Source organism: Wyeomyia smithii, chromosome 2 (assembly GCF_029784165.1).
Source record: "Wyeomyia smithii strain HCP4-BCI-WySm-NY-G18 chromosome 2, ASM2978416v1, whole genome shotgun sequence".
Classification (NCBI taxonomy): Eukaryota; Metazoa; Arthropoda; class Insecta; order Diptera; family Culicidae; genus Wyeomyia; species Wyeomyia smithii.
The window spans coordinates 79059235-79077501 of NC_073695.1; the positions used below are offsets into that span (position 1 = coordinate 79059235).

The window sequence follows — 18267 nt, forward strand, 5'->3', positions numbered from 1 at the left end:
TTCTAAAGCCGGCACCGTGTTCACTCGGCATGTTCAGTAGTTGTACGACACAGGTACCTATTTAATAAGCAGCTTGTTGTCACGTCATTGCTGTCGCCGTTCATTGCTATTAGGGGAGGATTGTACAAAACGCACCTGTTAAGCATTTTCGCGATCAACAGCGCTTCAAATGATTTCAGAGCGACATTGAACGTGTAGGATGATTGTAGGATCTATTTATTGTATGTTTATGACGAAGTTTATTATAAAATACTCGATTTCAATGACTTTTTTGGTAAAATTTACCATTGCCGCCAAACAAGCCCGTGACCAAAACGCACCACAACAAAGGTCAGTATGCTCCAAAGCAGTAGGCTAATATGCCACTAGCAGAAATCAGCACGCGAAGTGAGAAGCGCTTGAAGTCTCGAAAGTAAAATAAAAAATAATGGAACATGCTCTAAGTTGTCAAGCAATCTCCTGCAAGCTCTTCATAGTGCATTCTGCCCCAATTTTAATTTTGATTGTTTTTAGGTAAAAGTTGCCGAAACTTAGTGAATTGGTTTGAAATACTCATAGTATTATAAACTCCAAAAGTGTAAAGGTTAGGGGTACCATAGTTTTTTTTTATTATTTACTAGTCAGTTAATCATAAAAGCTTAAATGAAATTCATGAATAATTACATGTTGGACAGAGCCACAGCCAATTGCACAGTTTCTTGAGTATTTTAGTCATTAAAGCACACTTTTTTATATGAGAACTGTAGAGAAGCTGGGTTTTATGAGAAAAGCGAAGAATTTCGTCATAAAAAACCACATGTGTAAGTACTGTGGGGAATTAATAGCATGGGCCATCTTACCCAACTGGTGCGTCTTGTACAGTTCTCCCCTACTGTTTCCCAAATGGTACCCACGAAAGGACTACCAACAACGTGCCGTTTCATGTTAGCAAATTTGCATCGTCCAGCCAGCTCTCGTTTTGGCTCAGCAGACATCGCATATCATGTCAGGGTTGTAATGTACGACGTAGAGAAGCATCCCACATTTTTTTGTTTCTTTGATTTTTGTTGTTCTTGACTAGCTGAATTTAGAAACAACTCTCTAAGCTAGGATCTGCTGAGCTCAAATCAATTATCCTATAAACCAACTTTATCAACTGATCATTTCCGATGAATGATTAACTGCAACCTAGCGTTAGCAGCTAATCAACCGGAAATAACTGTATATCATGAGTCGGTAGGAAACAAGCGAACATGTTAGTGTTGACCAATCAACAGCCTTCTCTTTACTCCGACTGATGACGGATTGTGCTCCGTTTCACTTTCGGGGGTCGATAATGGCACAGGTTATTCCTGGAAGTGCTCCAAAATGGATTAACGTTTGGCTTCTTCATTGCGTCTAACAAACACCACATGTGTGCAAGTGGCGCTCTGTGCTTGCTTCTGTATCGATGATCCGGCTATCATAAATCACAATTTGTTCCGAAGAAAAACTGCTTTCCCTCATCAATCTTTTTCACTCAAATTGCTTAGTATCGGGCCGCTGCACGTTCCAGATTGGCAATGAACTTTGTTTGGTTTGTTTCGTCAAAGTCACGGATTTGTGCTGATGGTTTAATAAGGCTCAGATGTTGTTTTATGCACTGACATGGACAAATGTTTTGGGGAACACACACAGCAAAGCACACGGCAACATTTCGTCAAAGCGCTCAGCACTTGTTGCATATCTCGCCATCGCACGACGTTTCTTTTTGAGCAACATGTTTGCTTCTCTCAAAGTTTGGTTTTCTACATTTTAACAACCACAGGAAATTGAGTTGGCGGTTACTGTTTACTTTTGGAGCACGCAAATTTTTCGCTTGTTACCTTCAAAGTAGTAACGAAAAAATCTCCCGTTTGTAACAAATTTGTTACTCAAAAAGTAATAACATTCATCTCCAGTCAAGAAACAACAACGCACTGTCGCTTATTTTGATCATGTTACTAGTTTCTTCCATCTTCAATTCATCCGGTGTACGTATAGTTAATTTTGTTAGTAGTACGCATACGAAGTAAAAAAAAATATGACATGAACTGCCAGCTATATTTTGTTCTCCGTGATACAGTATGCAAAAGTTGATGATATCAAAGACTTTATATGGTTCTAAAACTTGCATCACGATCTGTAAACTTCATAAAAGAAAATATATGCGGTCCCGGTGCCTTATTCACCCTTAAGGAGTTGTTGATCGCGATGAATTTCTCATTCATTCGATGTCTTCTACCCGCGGATGAACAACCTCTTGAACCGGAAACCCACTCGGCATCCATATAGCCGCCTTACTGGATATTTTCGCAATCCGGTGGAAGAGGAGGGGTATACGGTAGGGTATGCGATACGATGGCGATGTCCGACAACGCTTGGTATAGCAGCTGTTAAGAGGGCATCCACATTCCACGTGGACAGATTTTCAACAATATTGACCCCTTCCTCTCCGTGGACAACTGCCCATATAAATTCTAAACATTTTTTACGGACCGTGGACATTACACAGTCCCCCCCAAGGCTGTCCACGTGGAATGTGGATGGCTCCTAAACCGCGTAGTAGTGGTTCAGGTTCAGTTCTGTCACCCTTCGGTATTGCAACCGGCTTGTCGGCTGGCCAAGATATTTGACGTCCCGTTTTCCAGTACATATCACGCACTTGGGAGGCTTCTCGCAGTTTTATGCCCTAAGTTCTGTACCACCGATTCAAGATTTGTAATAATAATAAATGTATCTTCGACTGTAATAAATTAGTTGTTTTTCTAATACATCCAATTTTTTTTGACTGCAAAAAAAAAATCCAGATTTTAAGTTGTCACCCGTTAGATGAGCCCTTGTCGAAACGATCAATCACAATCACAATCACAATCAAACAGTCCCAAGCCGTGGTTTGGCCTTTGCTGTATATAAGAGTCGTCTCCATTCCACTCGGTCCATGGCTGCAGTTCGCCAGCTCTGCAGTCTGCGTAGGGTCCGCAGGTCGTCTTCCACCTGATCGATCCACCTTGCCCGCTGTGCACCTCTCCGTCTCGTCCTGACGGATTGGTTTCAAGAACCATCTTTACCGGGCTGTCGTCTGACATCCTTACAACATGCTCAGTCCACCGCAACCTGCCTATCTTAGCGGTGTGGACGATAGATGGCTTCCCAAGCAGCTCCTGCAGTTCGTGGTTCGTTCGCCTTTTCCACATTCCGTTTTCCATCTGCAGTCCACCGAAGATGGTACGCAACACCTTCCGCTCGAAGATCGCAAGGGCGCGTTGGTCCTCAACAAGCATAGCCTATGTCTCATGCCCGTAGAGGACTACCGGTCTGATCAGCGTCTTGTAGATGGTTAACTTGGTGTGGCGACGAATTCTACTCGATCGGAGCGTCCTCCGGAGACCAAAGTATACACGATTTCCTGCCATAATGCGCCGTTGAATTTCTCTGCTGGTATCGTTGTCGGCAGTTACCAGTGAGCCCAGATACACGAACTCATCGACCACCTCGATTTCATCACCACCAACTTGAACTCGAGGTGGGAGGTTAGCACTGTCTTCTCGTGAACCCCTTCCTTTCATGTACCTACTTTGTCTTCGATGCATCGATGACCAGTTCAATCCGTTTGGCTTCAGCCTTTAATCCGATGTACGTATCCGCCATCTTCACAAAACGACCGAACGTCGAAATTGAAATGAAGTTTAACAAAGACTACTCGTGGGTTAATTCCGGCTGAACTTGAATTTCAAGGGACTTTGAAGTTAAGGTTAGAACTTCTATGTGAACTTAATTATTTAGGTACATAAAGAGGAGCAAGCATCCTCTCGTAATCCTTCAAGTTCCTTTCAAATATTGACAGTGTTTTATTGAAAATGAAATTCGGTTTAAAGGTATAATGTTTTGTAAGAAAGTTTCGCGAAACTTAATTTGAATCTTTAAATTTGTTTATTCAATGTTCTGCCACTAAATGAAATTTTTGGTTGCTTGGGTATCTAAATGAAAATGCATATCATCATCAGACCAACGAAAAAACAAGTGAGGGAACAAGTTTTGTAAATTATCATAATCATCACGACTTTGTCGAAACATCTTGCTTAAGCTCTCACGTGTGTCGTTCTAACACTTTCCGTTTCCGGAAAGTACAACGTCCACTGGCGATGCTTCCTTGGTAGTTTCCTTCGTCTTCGTCTTCTGCCCCGCACAAACAACAATGTCATGACTCCTGCGCGTACCCTACAAGAGCAGAAGTTCGACGAACCAAATTGAATCATTGCTTAATTGCGGCATTGTAAAATTCATTCATTTCAGCTCTTCCGTACCAGTAACGACCTTTAGTGCGGACTTCTTCTTCCAAAGCCACTTGAGAATTGTTATTGTCGAAACCAGAGCAAGTCCAGCTCAGCAGCATGATCCCAGTGAAAGGATGCTAACTGCTAACGATAGAGATCCTCGTTCCTGTTGCCTGCCTGTAGCAAACAAACATAGTTCAACTCAGACAGGACAGCAGTGGTGAGAGGGTAGGACAGCAACAGCAATGGAACTAATTTTCAACTTTATCGCACTCTCCAGAGCAAAACTGCACTTTAGCTGCAAGCTGACGGTCGACAATGTATATAGATATCCTCTTCGAGTGAGCCGCAGCAGGAAAAGGGCGGATCAACTATCAGCGGCAGGGAAAATGTTGATTCCTGATGAGTACCTAGGGGTAGACAAGTCCAGAACTGGAAAACTGCATCTCGTTGCACTTTCAAGTGGTACGACAAGTCCCATCCGCCCTCTGAGTAAGAAATGGAACGGGATATCAAATTAATTTCATAATAAATTCACTTATAGTAAGGAAGTACTCTTGGGCTCTTTACTTTGCGGATACCGACAGGTAAAGTGGCAGGAAGTCATTACTTCAAATTAAACCGATGTACCTACAAAATTTCACGTTGGTTGTTCCCTATAGGTCAGCGCGTTCTATTGCTCCCAAATTTCGATACCGAATGTGTGTTCTGTAATGTTCTCAAGCAATCAAAAGTATTTTCTTTGGACGGAATGGTGCGATGAAATTTTAACATTTGAAAGCAGAATTTATTATTATAAAGTTTGCTTTCAGTTTCATAGCCTTTCTATTCACCAGTTTGTGTTATAAATCTTGGTTTTCAATCTTTTCCCCTAGTAAAAGTGACCAACAAATTCATTTCGTTTTCATTTTTTTTGGTTTTTTGTCGGTTTTTGTGGCTGCTTCCTTTTAAAACACGTGCCACAAAATGTTTTTCTGGTGTGTAGGAGGGAACCGCCGCCGCAAAGTTTTAGAGCCTGTTTTAGCAAACCATTAGCCGTGGGTTGTTCTGCTACAATTAAGCCAATTTCATGTCAAGTGATTCATTCTTCCTCCGCACTAACTTCTCCACCACTCGCCTGCAATAAAGCCTCTTGCCCAAGCAATTGTAAGTCTGGGCAGAGCGATAGTACTTCTCATGTGAGGGTAAATTATAACTGCACTATTTCAATATAACGATATCACATTATTTTTAAATATTTCTCATAATCAGCAGTTAATCTCTCTACTTTAACCACTACGCATGACACTAATAGACTCAAGTAACACTTATAAGTCAACGATGTAGTTACACCAGAAGGATGAATGACACGCCGTGATGCTGTAATTAATATTACCGCGAGCAAACGCGACACCGCCGATCAAAAGTAGAAGTCATTTTTATATTGTTATTATACCAACCAACCTAAACCTCAACTCCACGTAAAACATGGTTGAGTAAATAAAAGTGTGAATGTTATAATTGCCTTTCCAGAACGTTTGGCCTGAACTGTATGCGGCACAAAGACAGGGAAATACTTGCATTTAGCCAGAAGAGTTCAAGAGCACGCAGTGCTGTTAACATCCCTTCAAAAGATTTATTGGTGTGCGATGAAGCGTTCTGCACAGAAAGAGTGATGATAATTTATAAGTCGTCGAATCAGTGGAATGACAGCAAATTGTGGTCGTTAAAAGTAGATTTATCACTGGGAATGCCAGATGAGAAAAATTAATTGGTCTTGCTGCGAAATAGGAGTGCTACCGGAAGCGAAATGTTGCCGAAAAACTATTTTTATACCTACTTTTTTCGGACGATATTGCGCGAACAGTCAATTACCGAATGATTTCTGATATTTAAAGATATTTAGAGGTATCCATTTACATAAATTTCAGGAGAGACTATTTTATCCTTTTGACGTAGAACTACGTCTATCAGGAAGGTCGGCTACATAGAGGTGTAAAATGAGACAAAATTTGTTCCTTTTTGAATGTTTATAAGTCGCTTAGATTTCATCGGATTAACTTCGTTCTTGCAATAACCAATTGGAAAATCATCCACGCATCCACCCAAATGCAAATACTACACGGTATACATTTCTAGGGGTTGTATGAAATGGTGTCGCAGAACAAATTGATATATTGATTTTAGCTTTTGTTTAACATATTTCACTACGCCTGTTATAACAGTTATAACACAGACTAACAGACGTAACTCTGGAATCTAGCTACATCGCCACAAAAAATGATCATTTCAAATTTCCAATCGAATAATCCTAGTTCTAATAATTATTTCCGAGGGGTCTTCATACTACTAGACGTCAGTTTTGAAAGACCCCCGAACACAATTATAGTCGTGTTGCAAACATCAGCACTCAGCAAAGCCTATTGTAGGAAAAACATCGATACGGATATTGCTGACAAATTTTATTTACATACTACGCCTCCTACGAACCTATTTTCAACAAAACTGTCTTAATATCACATTACCTCTTAGTTTGCTATATTTTATGAGGATCATACTGCCGGTACCCGCATAACTGTCCCATACTGATTTTGGTCACTTTTGAGTTATCATCGGGAATCGACTTAATTGTTATCATATTTTCTGGAAAAAAATTCAAATTGATACTTTTGTATGGAAAAACCTGGAAAAAATACCAAGTTGTTTTTGTCCCATATTGAAAGTACCCGCATTACACTGCCGTGAGATGACATTGTGACGTAGATCCAAGTGATCAGTTTTTCAGTACGGCCCAAAAACGAAAGAATTCTTCGTCATTTTTGTATGGAAATATGTGCCAACATCACTTTGTTCATTTGATTTTATACAACGTACGAATAAGTTACAACAAAAAGGGAGATACCAAAAGATTGGTCTTTGAATAATGAACAAATTGGCATGAAAAACTCATATTCGAAAAAGTGGCACTTACGTCACTTTGTCATCTCACGGCAGTACAGTCCCACTGCATAGTGGTATAAACTGCAAACATATAATTTTGCTCTAGATTAGTGTATATCGGATTATTTTAGGCATATAGAAGTATGTCATTTAATTAACTGTTGTTGTTTTTCTGTAGCACAATCTACGTTGCCAATGTATACTGCCGGTTGCTGGTTGAATTTATATGGGATGGGACAAAATATGCGAGTACTTTTGAAATGTACCCGCATATTTTGTCCCATTTTGTCTTCTTTTCAAGTTATATGACGTAAAACCAATTCCATCCATGTTTTTTTTTGTTTTCGACGATAAACTTGTGCTGCCATGAAACTGTTATGGTCAATGGTTCTGGATGTAATTGCTGGAAATCCGAAAATTCACGGATAATATTAAATCGCCGTTTTCTCAACATGTTGTTTTTCTTTATAGGACAGTTATCCGGGTACCGGCAGCATATGAGTTAGCTAATTAATTGGGTTGTTTAGCTACTCACGGATCTCTGATTTTTATATATCAAGTGAAAGAGTATGAGCAAAACGTGATTTTTTAAATTTTTCTATCATTGTCCTTCGATTTTTAATGGAAAATAAAAAATCGCTCCAAATCGCTACAATGACAGTTGGTAGGTATATGGGCGAACTGTCATTGTAGCGATTTCGAGCTGCTTTAAGTCGTGATTTAAAGCTTGAAGAACAACGATTGAAAAATTTTGAACAACGATTGAAAAATTTTGAAAATACCTTGGACATCCCATCCCATTATGTACAAAGGTCGCGTCATAAGAGCTCTGACACATCAATTGTTATACCCTTACCTTTCGTGGTCTTTTGATCAAGCCCCCGTTTCCTCCGGTATTAATCACGTATCTTTGCATTATGCCAAAAATGTATTTTTTTTACCATAATACGTTAAGAAAACTATTTTGTTATTATACATTCAGTTTACTTTACATCGATGAAAAGAAATCTGTTCAGAACTACTATTGTAATATCAGATCAAACATAATAAAAACGCAGTAAGGTTGATCAACAGATTAAGTAACGAAGACAACTATTTGTGACAAAATCGTTGGGAGGAAAACTCTCCTGGCTGGTTTTTCAATATGATTTTTCGCTTAAGCTTAAGGTAATCTTTTCATCTCAAGTGTATGTTGAACAGGCTGGTAAACAATTTTTCTAGAAGAAATGTGAATTTTGAGAATATTGAAGGAAGCGGTAGATTGAGAGAGAGTAACCCAAATCAATGACTATCATGTAGCAAAGTGGTATTAGAAAAACAGCAGTTTGGCGCACTCATGTCACTCATTTTGCAACTTTAGTCATTTTCGATATGGTTTGCGTTGAAGTAGAAATAAGAGTGCAGGAGAAAATTGATGAGATAGAATAGGAGAGAACAGCGTAGAAATGAAATGTTTTCTTCTATTATTAGCGATACTGCTTACCGTGCACCGCACGTTATGTACAAATAAATCATTGCGTTGTTCAGTCAATGGTCAATTCGAGAACAATACAGATCGGACTCGAATATCCAGAGTGTCGAAAAAATTTTCAATCCGCTAAGGATAATTGAATTTTCCGGATAATTGAATCACAAAAAAAAATTTCCAATTTACAATCAACGAACCTGAAACAATTGTTTTTTTTCTGTTATTTTACTTATATGATGCAATGGCGCAGCCGATCGATTTTTCGAATTACGTTTGGCGATAGGTCTCAAAAGTTTCGTCTTCTCGTAAAAAATCCTATACAAAATTTCTGCTCATTTGTACAGCAGCCGCTTTTCCAGACCCATGTATGGTCACAAAATTCTATTCCCATAGACAGACAGACATTCGATGGAAAGTCCGAAATAATTTATTTTTCCGACAATCCTTCGCTCAAATGAAGTGCTGATACTACACACCTTGTTTTCCATGGGAAACAACGACAGCGGCGATTAAGTGGTATTTGTTTAATAAAATCAATATTTCAACAGACTTGATTCCGGGCGGTCGTTATTTTCTCCGCACGTACGCTTACGAGGAAATTTCTATTACAAGTTCCTGGCGAAGGTTTGAAAGATTACTTTAGCTTCTGCAATCGGACTTTGTGAAGTCGTGCTTTAAAGAAATCAAAGTTTTACTCTTTTGATCGATGAAAAAAGTACAGGTAATTTTCGATATCGATTCGAAATACATGAAACGTTGACATCTGATGTTATATAATAACAATATATAATTATTATATAATAGTTATATAATAACAAAAGATAAACGATTGTGGTTACAGTGAGGAAGTCCATACAGAAAAAATGAGTAAAAATCGATTGAGTGCTGTTTTAGGCATGGCAACGAATATAGTTAAATTTTCAGTTCTGAAGCGTAGTAGTTGTTCTGATCTCAGGAATTTTTTTATGAAATTCGTTTAATGGCATTATATTGTTACCTTCATGCTCATAAATTTTATCGATCTAATACACGCACGTCGCTTTCAAAATTTGTTACAATAGCTATTATATAATCTTGAAGCGCTTCTCAATTTATGATAATAAGATCTGACGGTAAATTGACCATGAATAAATTGTTTTTCTGTATCAACAATAATTACTCTTGACTCAACGAAATAATATTCGACCCAAATGAATATAATATAAAAATATAAAATCAGAGCTCTTCAAAATTTTAGAAGTAAAAAAAGGTACACTAAGGTCGCTTTTCACGCGGTTTTTTTTGCGTGGACTTTTTTTATGTGGATTCCGGAGTTTACGCAGTTTTTTTACGTGGATTCCTATATTTACGCGTTTTTTTACGCGGATTCCGGAATTTACGCGTTATTTTACGCGGCACGTATCCCTCGCGTTGAAAGCGACTTTAGTGTGTTTTGAAAAATAGAAATAAATACTAGTCTTTAGTGATTGTTACATTAAAGCAACCAGTGAAAAGTTGTCAGAGTGATAATCAGAGTGGAAATTTTGATTGTTCTTTGTCCAACCTCGAATATGAATAGATGTTCTTTAGTAAAAACTTCTAAGTTCAGTTGAACCTCTGGACATATTATTTTGGCGACGAGGATCTGAAGAATCCACGAACATGGCAGAAGATAGAGTTGATCAGCACCCGCAACCGGGAATTCAAGATATGATTCACAAGATGGCCCACATTTTATAGCGGATAGCGGTCCAGCAGCAGCAGCGTCAGTATCAAACCCCAGAGCAGATTTTGGAGTCCCTCTCTTCGAACATCATCGAGTTTGTCTTCGACGAAGAAAACGAAATTACGTTCGGACGTTGTTGTTTAACCGCTACCAGGATCTCTTCGAGAACGATGCAGACCAGTTGAATGATGCGGCGAAGATACGTTTACTTCTCCGGAAGCTGGACACCCATTCGCACAGCTTCCCAAGGACGTGAAGATTGAAGACACAGTCAAGATTCTCAATAAAATCTTCGGGCATCAAACGTCAAACGTTCCGGAAGCGGTTCATGTGTCTTTTCACGATTGTTGTTGAAAAAGCACTCAACCGCTGTTCAAATATTGTTGACCTCAGCCAGGTTTTTACCCGACGTAATGTACTAAACGAGCGTTCAATCGTGTATGTTTCCTTGGTAGAGCAAGTGCAATTTTAGCTGCTTTCTCAGTGGCAGGGAAGAAAGAACGGGCTTTAGCTAGCAGGTCTATAAGATCCAACTCTTCCAAGTTTTTACGGTCTGCTCTCATACTGCTGCAATGTTAATACAAAACTTCCACCTCTCCAACAAAATTGTCAACTTCCTAAAAAATTACGAAATTTTCGGTTTTGCGCGTGAATTCTTCCAACGACATGCGTATTACGTTAGCGGGATGCAGCAAGGACAACGCACAGGCAGGTGCACTATCTTCATCAAACCGTGTTTCCAGTGAGGGTACAAGAGAATCAAGGTAAGGAATTGCCACAGCTCGGTTCCAATAATCCAAGCTAGTTGATGCATGCGGATTTGCCCGGTACTTTTGCCGCTGCAATATCCTTGGTGGATCATCTGAAAAACCTTTGCAATTCCACGCAACATAGCACAAGCATTTCAATCAATTATTTTTTATCTGGCTGATACTTTACACAGATGGGCTAAAGATATCGTTTTGTGCTATTAGAGTTATTGAAAACAAAATTCAGCACCAATGTCAACATTTAGGGGGGGGGCAACGCCCCCCCTCCCCTGTCCCCCTCTGGCTACGCCTATGCAGCGAAATGTTATCAAAAGTGTAAAAAATAGCGTCATTAATTCACGAAAACGGAATGAAGTAATCGCCATTTCTACTCAACGTGACGTAAATCCAACCCAACTATGTTTGCGATGCGTTGATCACATTCAACGACTCGAAAACTAATCAAGCAAATTGAACCAAATTTGGCGTGTAGAAGTTTTTGGGAGCAGGAAATGTTTCTATGGTGGTACGACACCTTTCTCTTCTCTGCAAGAGAAATGTTCCGTACAAATAAAATACATATCTGAAACAATTTTTCCGGAAAACAGCTTAAAATGATTGAAATGATGCCCAGGAGCCAAGAATTGCCCCCATCGACCCCAATAATGACCGTGTTAATCTCCGTTCACGGATTCAGCTAAGTGAGGATGAAATCGAGGTAGTTGGCAAGTGCGTGCACCTAGGCTAACTGGTGATTACCGAGAACGACATTAGCAGAAAAATTCGTCGAGGTCATATGGCAGGAAATCGTGCCTTTTTTGGACCCCGAAGGACGCACTACTCGAATGAAATTCACCGCGGCACGAAGTTGACTATCTACAAAACTTTGATCATACTGTAGCTCTCTAAGACCACGAAACTTGGTTCATGTTCGTGGGAACTTGCTTTTTGCATGGAAGAAATGCAGATGGAGGATGGCTAAGGACACGAATGCTATTATATTCCAAACTAAATTCATTTCCGAAAAAGTATTCTCGAATCGCGACTAATTGCCTGATTATGAAAAAAAAAAATTGTTGAACGACTTGTCGGATACTACGATGGATGTACGTCAATCGGTTGTAGAAACAGTGAAAAAAATCTTTGTTTCTACAACCAAATGACGTTGGTAACATAACTTCAGTTAATAATCCTTTTCTACAAATCATACGTTCGGTAATGTTTTGTGATTATATCAATGCATTATGTACAGATCAGATTGTTGAAATTCTTCCGAACAGTTATTATACAAACGTTTTTGAAAAAAGCGTCGTACTGAAAATTATACTCGCTGTCGCATACGTCAGTCTGCGAGATTACGACAGACTAATAGCAAACCACTTGAAATATATAACATTGTTAAACTTCACAAATGCAAACTAGAAACATTTGAATTTAGTAAAAAAAAGGTCAAACCAATCATTTTACTAGTGGATGGCAACTAAGACGGTTCTAACTAAGTAGCAGCGAGAAACACGCATTTGGTCGAGTTGGTGTGAAAACCGCTAGGTGATTCTGAAGGTTTAATCACTGGCATAAATATGTTTTTTTGAGTCTTTGTCCAAACCCGCACTTGGGTTGTTTGGCTACTCACGGATTTCTAATTTTTATATATCAGGTAAAAGAGTGTAATTTTCTGAACAAAACGTGATTATTTAAAATTTCATATCATTATCCTTCGATTTTTGAATGAAGAAAAAAAAATCGCTCCAAATCGCTACAATGACAGTTGGTATATGGACGAACTGCCATTCTAGCGATTTCGAGCAGTTTTATTTCGTGATTTAAAAATTGAATGACGACGATAGAAATTTTTTGAAAATCATGTTTTGCTTAGAAAATGCAGCGTTTTCAGATGACAGGAAAAAGTGATAAAGCTAAACAACCCAATTCCGGTGGAGAACTATAGCTCTGTTTTAAGTTCAATATTGGTTCTATTTCACGATTATCGGCTGGTAACATAAAAATAAAATAAAAAACTAAGAAAAATCTCGCTCAACTTTTCAAAAGTACTTAGGTCCTTAGGAGACATTGAGAGACTCTATTTGTTTACTTTTTCATTGATTAATAACTAGCTTATTTCATTCTCCATGATGCTCTAAGCATAGTGCGCTAGATAATACCATTATCTTTTGGTTTGAAATCGTTAAAAAGTTCATAATGACGCTGCACTGCCGCTATTCGCATAATAGTCTTATGTAAAAGTTGCGAGTCCTGTGTAAATTATGCGAAAATGGGTCCATTTTGGCATGTTTTACAAAAATAGCCATTAAAAAGAGTGAGGTATGATTTTCACAACCTCGATTTTAAGGGCTGCTCTTGTAGAGCATGCCAAAATGGACCCATTTCCGCAAAAAAAACAAGAAAACATAGGACTTTTACATAGGAATGTTATGCAAATAGCGGCAGTGTAATCATTGTTATTAAGGTCGTTTTGAAAAATTACGCAAAAAATCATCTCAAACATAACGCCATAACTAATTGTATCTAAACTAAATCGTACGTTGCCTTAGATTTTAAATATACATTGATCGCAAGTTTACATTTGGTCTACTTTCAGGCGCACATAATCTGTACAGCAACTTTTTGTTTCTTCTGTGGCTCGTCATGTCCTTATACCACGAACATGAACTGCACCGCATTGAATAGTAACCAAATCGAAACCACACCCAATAATCATCCCCGACTGGCGGTCAACACAGCTGTGGCCCGCAACACTGTCGGGGTTCCAGTGGCATCTTCAGCTACTCCAGGAATATTTTTCCATCACACCAACAATCTACTAGATGTACCGCGACCAAACAATTCCGAGGAAGAAAATTCCCCAACGGAGCTCAACAGTTGCCGTAGGATAGCAGAGAAACCACCTTTAGTCAGTTATTTAGGATTTAGTTTACTAAGAACTTCTTGTCATTAGTATTGATAATTTCAGGTAAAACGTCTGACCATGGGTATTCTCCGAACGGCCGAAGATAGCCGACCGCTCGTTCATAGTTCTTCTCCGTCAAGCTCTTCCAGCTCATCCCAGACCATCTCCGATGGGTATGTGAACGAGGGCATATGCGGGGACACTGCAGAAGCGAATGTAGTTTTCAACAAGTTTGGTGACTCATGTCAACGATCTCTGACTACAAGCCAAACGACCGGTGCGGAAGGATCACCACGGTACAACCACAGCCAAGTTGCACTGTATCCTCAATCTGGTATGCCGATATCCCTGCGAAACGACAGTCTCAGCCTGAAAGAACAGCACGAACTGAAAGGTGCTCCCTGGTTCCAGGCTGGTATTCCTCGGGAGATCTCGTTAGAAGTTCTGTGTCGACAAAATCCGGGATCATTTCTGGTACGCCAGAGCACCACCAAACCAGGCTGTTTTGCTCTGTCTCTCAGAGTACCACCACCAGCACCAAAAGTAGCGCATTATTTAATTTTAAGGACGATACGAGGTTATAAAATTAAGGTACGTTGAAAAATAGCGAATGTTTTTTTTTGGTTACTTTTCATATTTGCGCTCATTTTTGCAGGGCTTCACCAAGGAATTTAGCTCACTAAGAGCACTGATAACACACCATTCTGTGATGCCGGAGCTGCTTCCCGTTCCCTTAGCGCTTCCACGCCCCCCTCAGGTGGGCCAACGACAGGAGGATCCGGAGATGTATGGTTCTTTGAATGAATTTCAAAAAATTCTAGCAGATTAGCGTTTAAGCTTAGTAAAGTTGATCTGTGGCAAATTATACCTATGAGATTTGATATTAATGATATGCAAATTATATTCTGGATTAAATATAGTTCGACTAGTCATCTAACCATTAACATAAAATTATAACGTGTTATCAGGTTGAAATTATATAGGTAAACAAATTTGGCTTCTATTGAATCGGCTACTAGCTCAAAATATTGGAAGATTGAAATGTAATCAAATGTTCAGTTCAAAATGTTAGAGAATGTCATATACAAGCAAGAAGTAGATTAAATGTTGAACAATTATAGATAAATAAAATGTAATGATGATCATTGACATATGAATTAATTGGCCTTAGAACAGAACGGTAAGTAAGGAGATAAAAATTTCACGTAAGTGTCACCAAAGCATCCAGTTGAGTTTCTGTTAATGAAGAAAAATGCAACTTTCATGTTTTTCAAGTGTATATTTTCCCGCTCATAAGCAGAACCTACATAGTGTGCACAAAAACATTCATTTTCCACTTTACAGCTTGTTTGAACCCTCTTTGCCGATGCTTTGAGCTTCGCTCTTCTACGATCAGTGCGTTGAGATTGCATCTCATAGGTGGTGCAATCTTTTCTTAGATTAAGCAAGTTTGCGTACTTTTGATACAAACAAAACAGTTTACAATTGTACTGTCACACCAAAAAATAGACCTATCAAATCGGTGCTACCATTATAGCCTGTTTTCGTGGTAGTTGGTAGCCCTAATTAGTTGTTGCTGTACCTTACTTTGGTTTTAAATGTGTCTTTCAAAAAATATGGACAAAAGTTGCTTTTATAACAATTTACAAAATATATTCCTAAGGAAACCATTCGTATTTTCTTCTGCTTTTGTCATTAAATGCTAAATCATTTTTCCAGCGACTATTTTTGACTAATTCAGTTTCGAACTAATTATAAAAATATATAATACATCGTTGTTGCCTACATCGAAGGAGATTAGAGTCCGCGCTCTCGGGCAAATCAAAACTGTGGGAAACCGAAAAACTTTAATACATTAAAAGTGATGTTCATTTCTCCTTGCACGCGTCGTCAGCTTTCCAATTCAGCAACTCGTCCAGCAAGGCTAGCATGATTGGGTTAGATCCTAGACGTTCGATCTAAAATAAGAATGGCATGTTTAGTCCTGGATAATCTAAGAGCGTACCGTAATTACCTCAACTCTAGCCTCCTTGTCAAGTGACTCGAGAACTTCTTCGGTATATTTGAAACAACCAAGTTTTTCAAGTAAAGCAACACAGTAACGTTTGACCTCCACATCTTGAGTCCTTTGTCTCAAAATATCTACAAGAGATTCGAACCCATTATAAAATCTATCTGATCTTGAACTTCGTTAAATTCGTTGCAACTCACGCAACACCTGTCGATCTTTCTGGTTCCTCACAGCATGTATCACCGGAAAACTAAACTTTCCCTCTGTCAGATCCTCACAGTAGCTTTTGTTATCAGAATAGGACTTAGAAGTTAAATTACAGTAATCGTCTCGTATCTGGAACGACAGTCCCAAGATAGCCGTAAGTTTGGTGAAGTCTTGCTGGTTGTCGCTAAATAACTGCATAAGCCTAATGGCCAACATGAACAGGCCACCGGTCTTTCGTATCACCATCTGCTTATATTCTGCCTCGGTTGGGCAGATGAAATTATCCCTCCAATATATTTCCATCCCTTGGCCACGGTGCAGTTCCAGCAGCTGTTCTGTCACCACTTCTTGTGCCTGTGTAATGTACAAAAGAGTTAGTCAATGGCTTTTACTCCTAAGAAAATATACCTACTCACCTCTTGATGACCTAATGCGTGCACCTTTGCGAGTGCCAATACCAGCACATAATTGCCGGCGTTGATCGTACTCGCGATACCGTAGATCTTATGGGCTACAGGAATCCCTCTACGAAGAATTGAGTTATCTTCGATATCATCAATTCTGAAATATTTGCAAAATCCGAAAAGGAACGAATATGTAAAGAAAACAACGCAAAAGATGTTGAAGTGCCACCAGTGGTACAAAGCTTTGGATTTTTCAGTTAGTTACTAAAGTTTTCGGTTGACAAAACACACTATTAACGACCGCCAAACATTCAATACATTTTGAGTCTATCATTCGAAACAATTTTTCCTATACTTAAAGCAAAAAGCAAAGATTGATACTTTTGAAATACTTCGAATCCGATTTCTTCAAGCATATCGTTTCAACCGGACTTTAATATGCACTAGATAACAGCGTAGATTGTTCAAAAACATTATAAACGATATCTTTAGGATGTGCGACAATAACAAAAGAAACACATGCATCCAAACATAGATTTGTCCGATAAGGCATTTTTTCGAATTGACTCATATTAGATGAGTCAGAACGCTTGTTATCTTCAACTATTACGACTTTTGCTGATTATTACAACAAACAGTTCTATAAAATATAAACAGCCGCTTACTCAGAGGTCTGCATTATTAACGGAGGAATCTGATCAAAACCACAAACTTACAGCAAGCTAGAGTTGTGCATCATTTGAACCACTTCACCAATCGCCGCCAGCTTTTCGGCAGGAATGTTAAGCCAATGGTTGAAGGCGAGGGCCATTTTGGACCGGAATTGTTTACCAGGTATCTGCTGGATGTAACTAAACGGTTCTAGGAGAATCTGCAAACAATCGGCATTTAAACAATGCTCGTAGACAGTAGGACCCTATATCCTTACCGCATCCTGTTCCTTTTGCAGTGATTGATCCCGACACTTTTCCAATATTTCATTAAACTCGTCCATATCAAAGTTACCCATTTTGCTACTGTTTTTGACTAGTTTTAATGCAATGTTAATTTAATGTTGTTGTACGGCCAACACACTTTGGTGGGTGCAGTGAAAAAGTTTTCACAACTCTTCAACTCCGGCAAGTTCAAAATACGATGACTGACTGGCTTGGCCAGAGTTGCCAATAAAATTTTCGATTCAACTGGAATAAGGCTGAAGAAAAAACTGGAAAAAACTGGATCCCAAATAAATTTAGAAAAAAGAAAAAAAAGATTGTGAATTAGCTTTTCTGTTACGGGGATTGAATCCAGTGTCAGTTTTGGATACAGCAACTAAAGAGATAAGTCTTCGCAAAAAATTACTCATTTTAATCAGAACTGTCTTGTTTTGTTACATTTTTTTTAAATTATGGACTGACAAATTATCTCTAACAGCAACAAAATTTAAAATTACGCAATCAATCCATCTCAAAATCAAGATATAGAGCTTTTCCATTTACTTTTATATTTAACAAAAGTATTAACGCAACATTTCCTTCCGTTACATCAGTGAAGTTTAAATTTCAATTATTTCTGACTTCGCTATCTTTTGGTATTTAAGTCCTCTAACATTTTTTTAACTGCCACGCAACAGAAAATAAATA

General features: G+C 38.8%; 2 protein-coding genes and 1 long non-coding RNA gene across 16 annotated transcripts in view; 1 reads left to right on the forward strand and 2 right to left on the reverse strand.

Annotated features, from left to right (window-relative positions):
- LOC129720945 (EGFR adapter protein-like) overlaps positions 1-15172 on the forward strand; it is a 96670-nt gene extending 81498 nt beyond the window's left edge. For 13 of the 14 annotated variants that reach the window (XM_055672894.1, XM_055672889.1, XM_055672895.1 and 10 more), the window contains 3 exons: positions 13715-14026; positions 14087-14614; positions 14679-15172. In XM_055672894.1, coding sequence (XP_055528869.1) covers positions 13781-14026; positions 14087-14614; positions 14679-14852 — 948 coding nt within the window. In that variant the 5' untranslated portion in view covers positions 13715-13780 and the 3' untranslated portion in view covers positions 14853-15172. Of the gene's footprint in view, positions 1-11042; positions 11131-13714; positions 14027-14086; positions 14615-14678 lie in introns of those variants that run through there. The other variant, XM_055672902.1, reaches the window with a different exon arrangement.
- On the reverse strand, positions 3951-5673 carry LOC129720947 (uncharacterized). The gene is made up of 3 exons (XR_008727320.1): positions 4905-5673; positions 4305-4762; positions 3951-4218 (listed from the first exon to the last, which is right to left on the reverse strand). It is a non-coding gene; the product is annotated as an uncharacterized LOC129720947 (long non-coding RNA).
- A 110-nt stretch (positions 15173-15282) lies between the features above and the next one.
- Positions 15283-17804, reverse strand: LOC129720944 (terpene synthase). Its single transcript, XM_055672887.1, has 6 exons — positions 17574-17804; positions 17362-17516; positions 16658-16802; positions 16235-16595; positions 16038-16165; positions 15283-15981 (listed from the first exon to the last, which is right to left on the reverse strand). Exons 1-6 carry the CDS (start codon positions 17652-17654, stop codon positions 15892-15894), a joined length of 960 nt encoding a protein of 319 aa, XP_055528862.1. The 5' UTR covers positions 17655-17804; the 3' UTR covers positions 15283-15891.
- Positions 17805-18267: the final 463 nt, after the last annotated feature.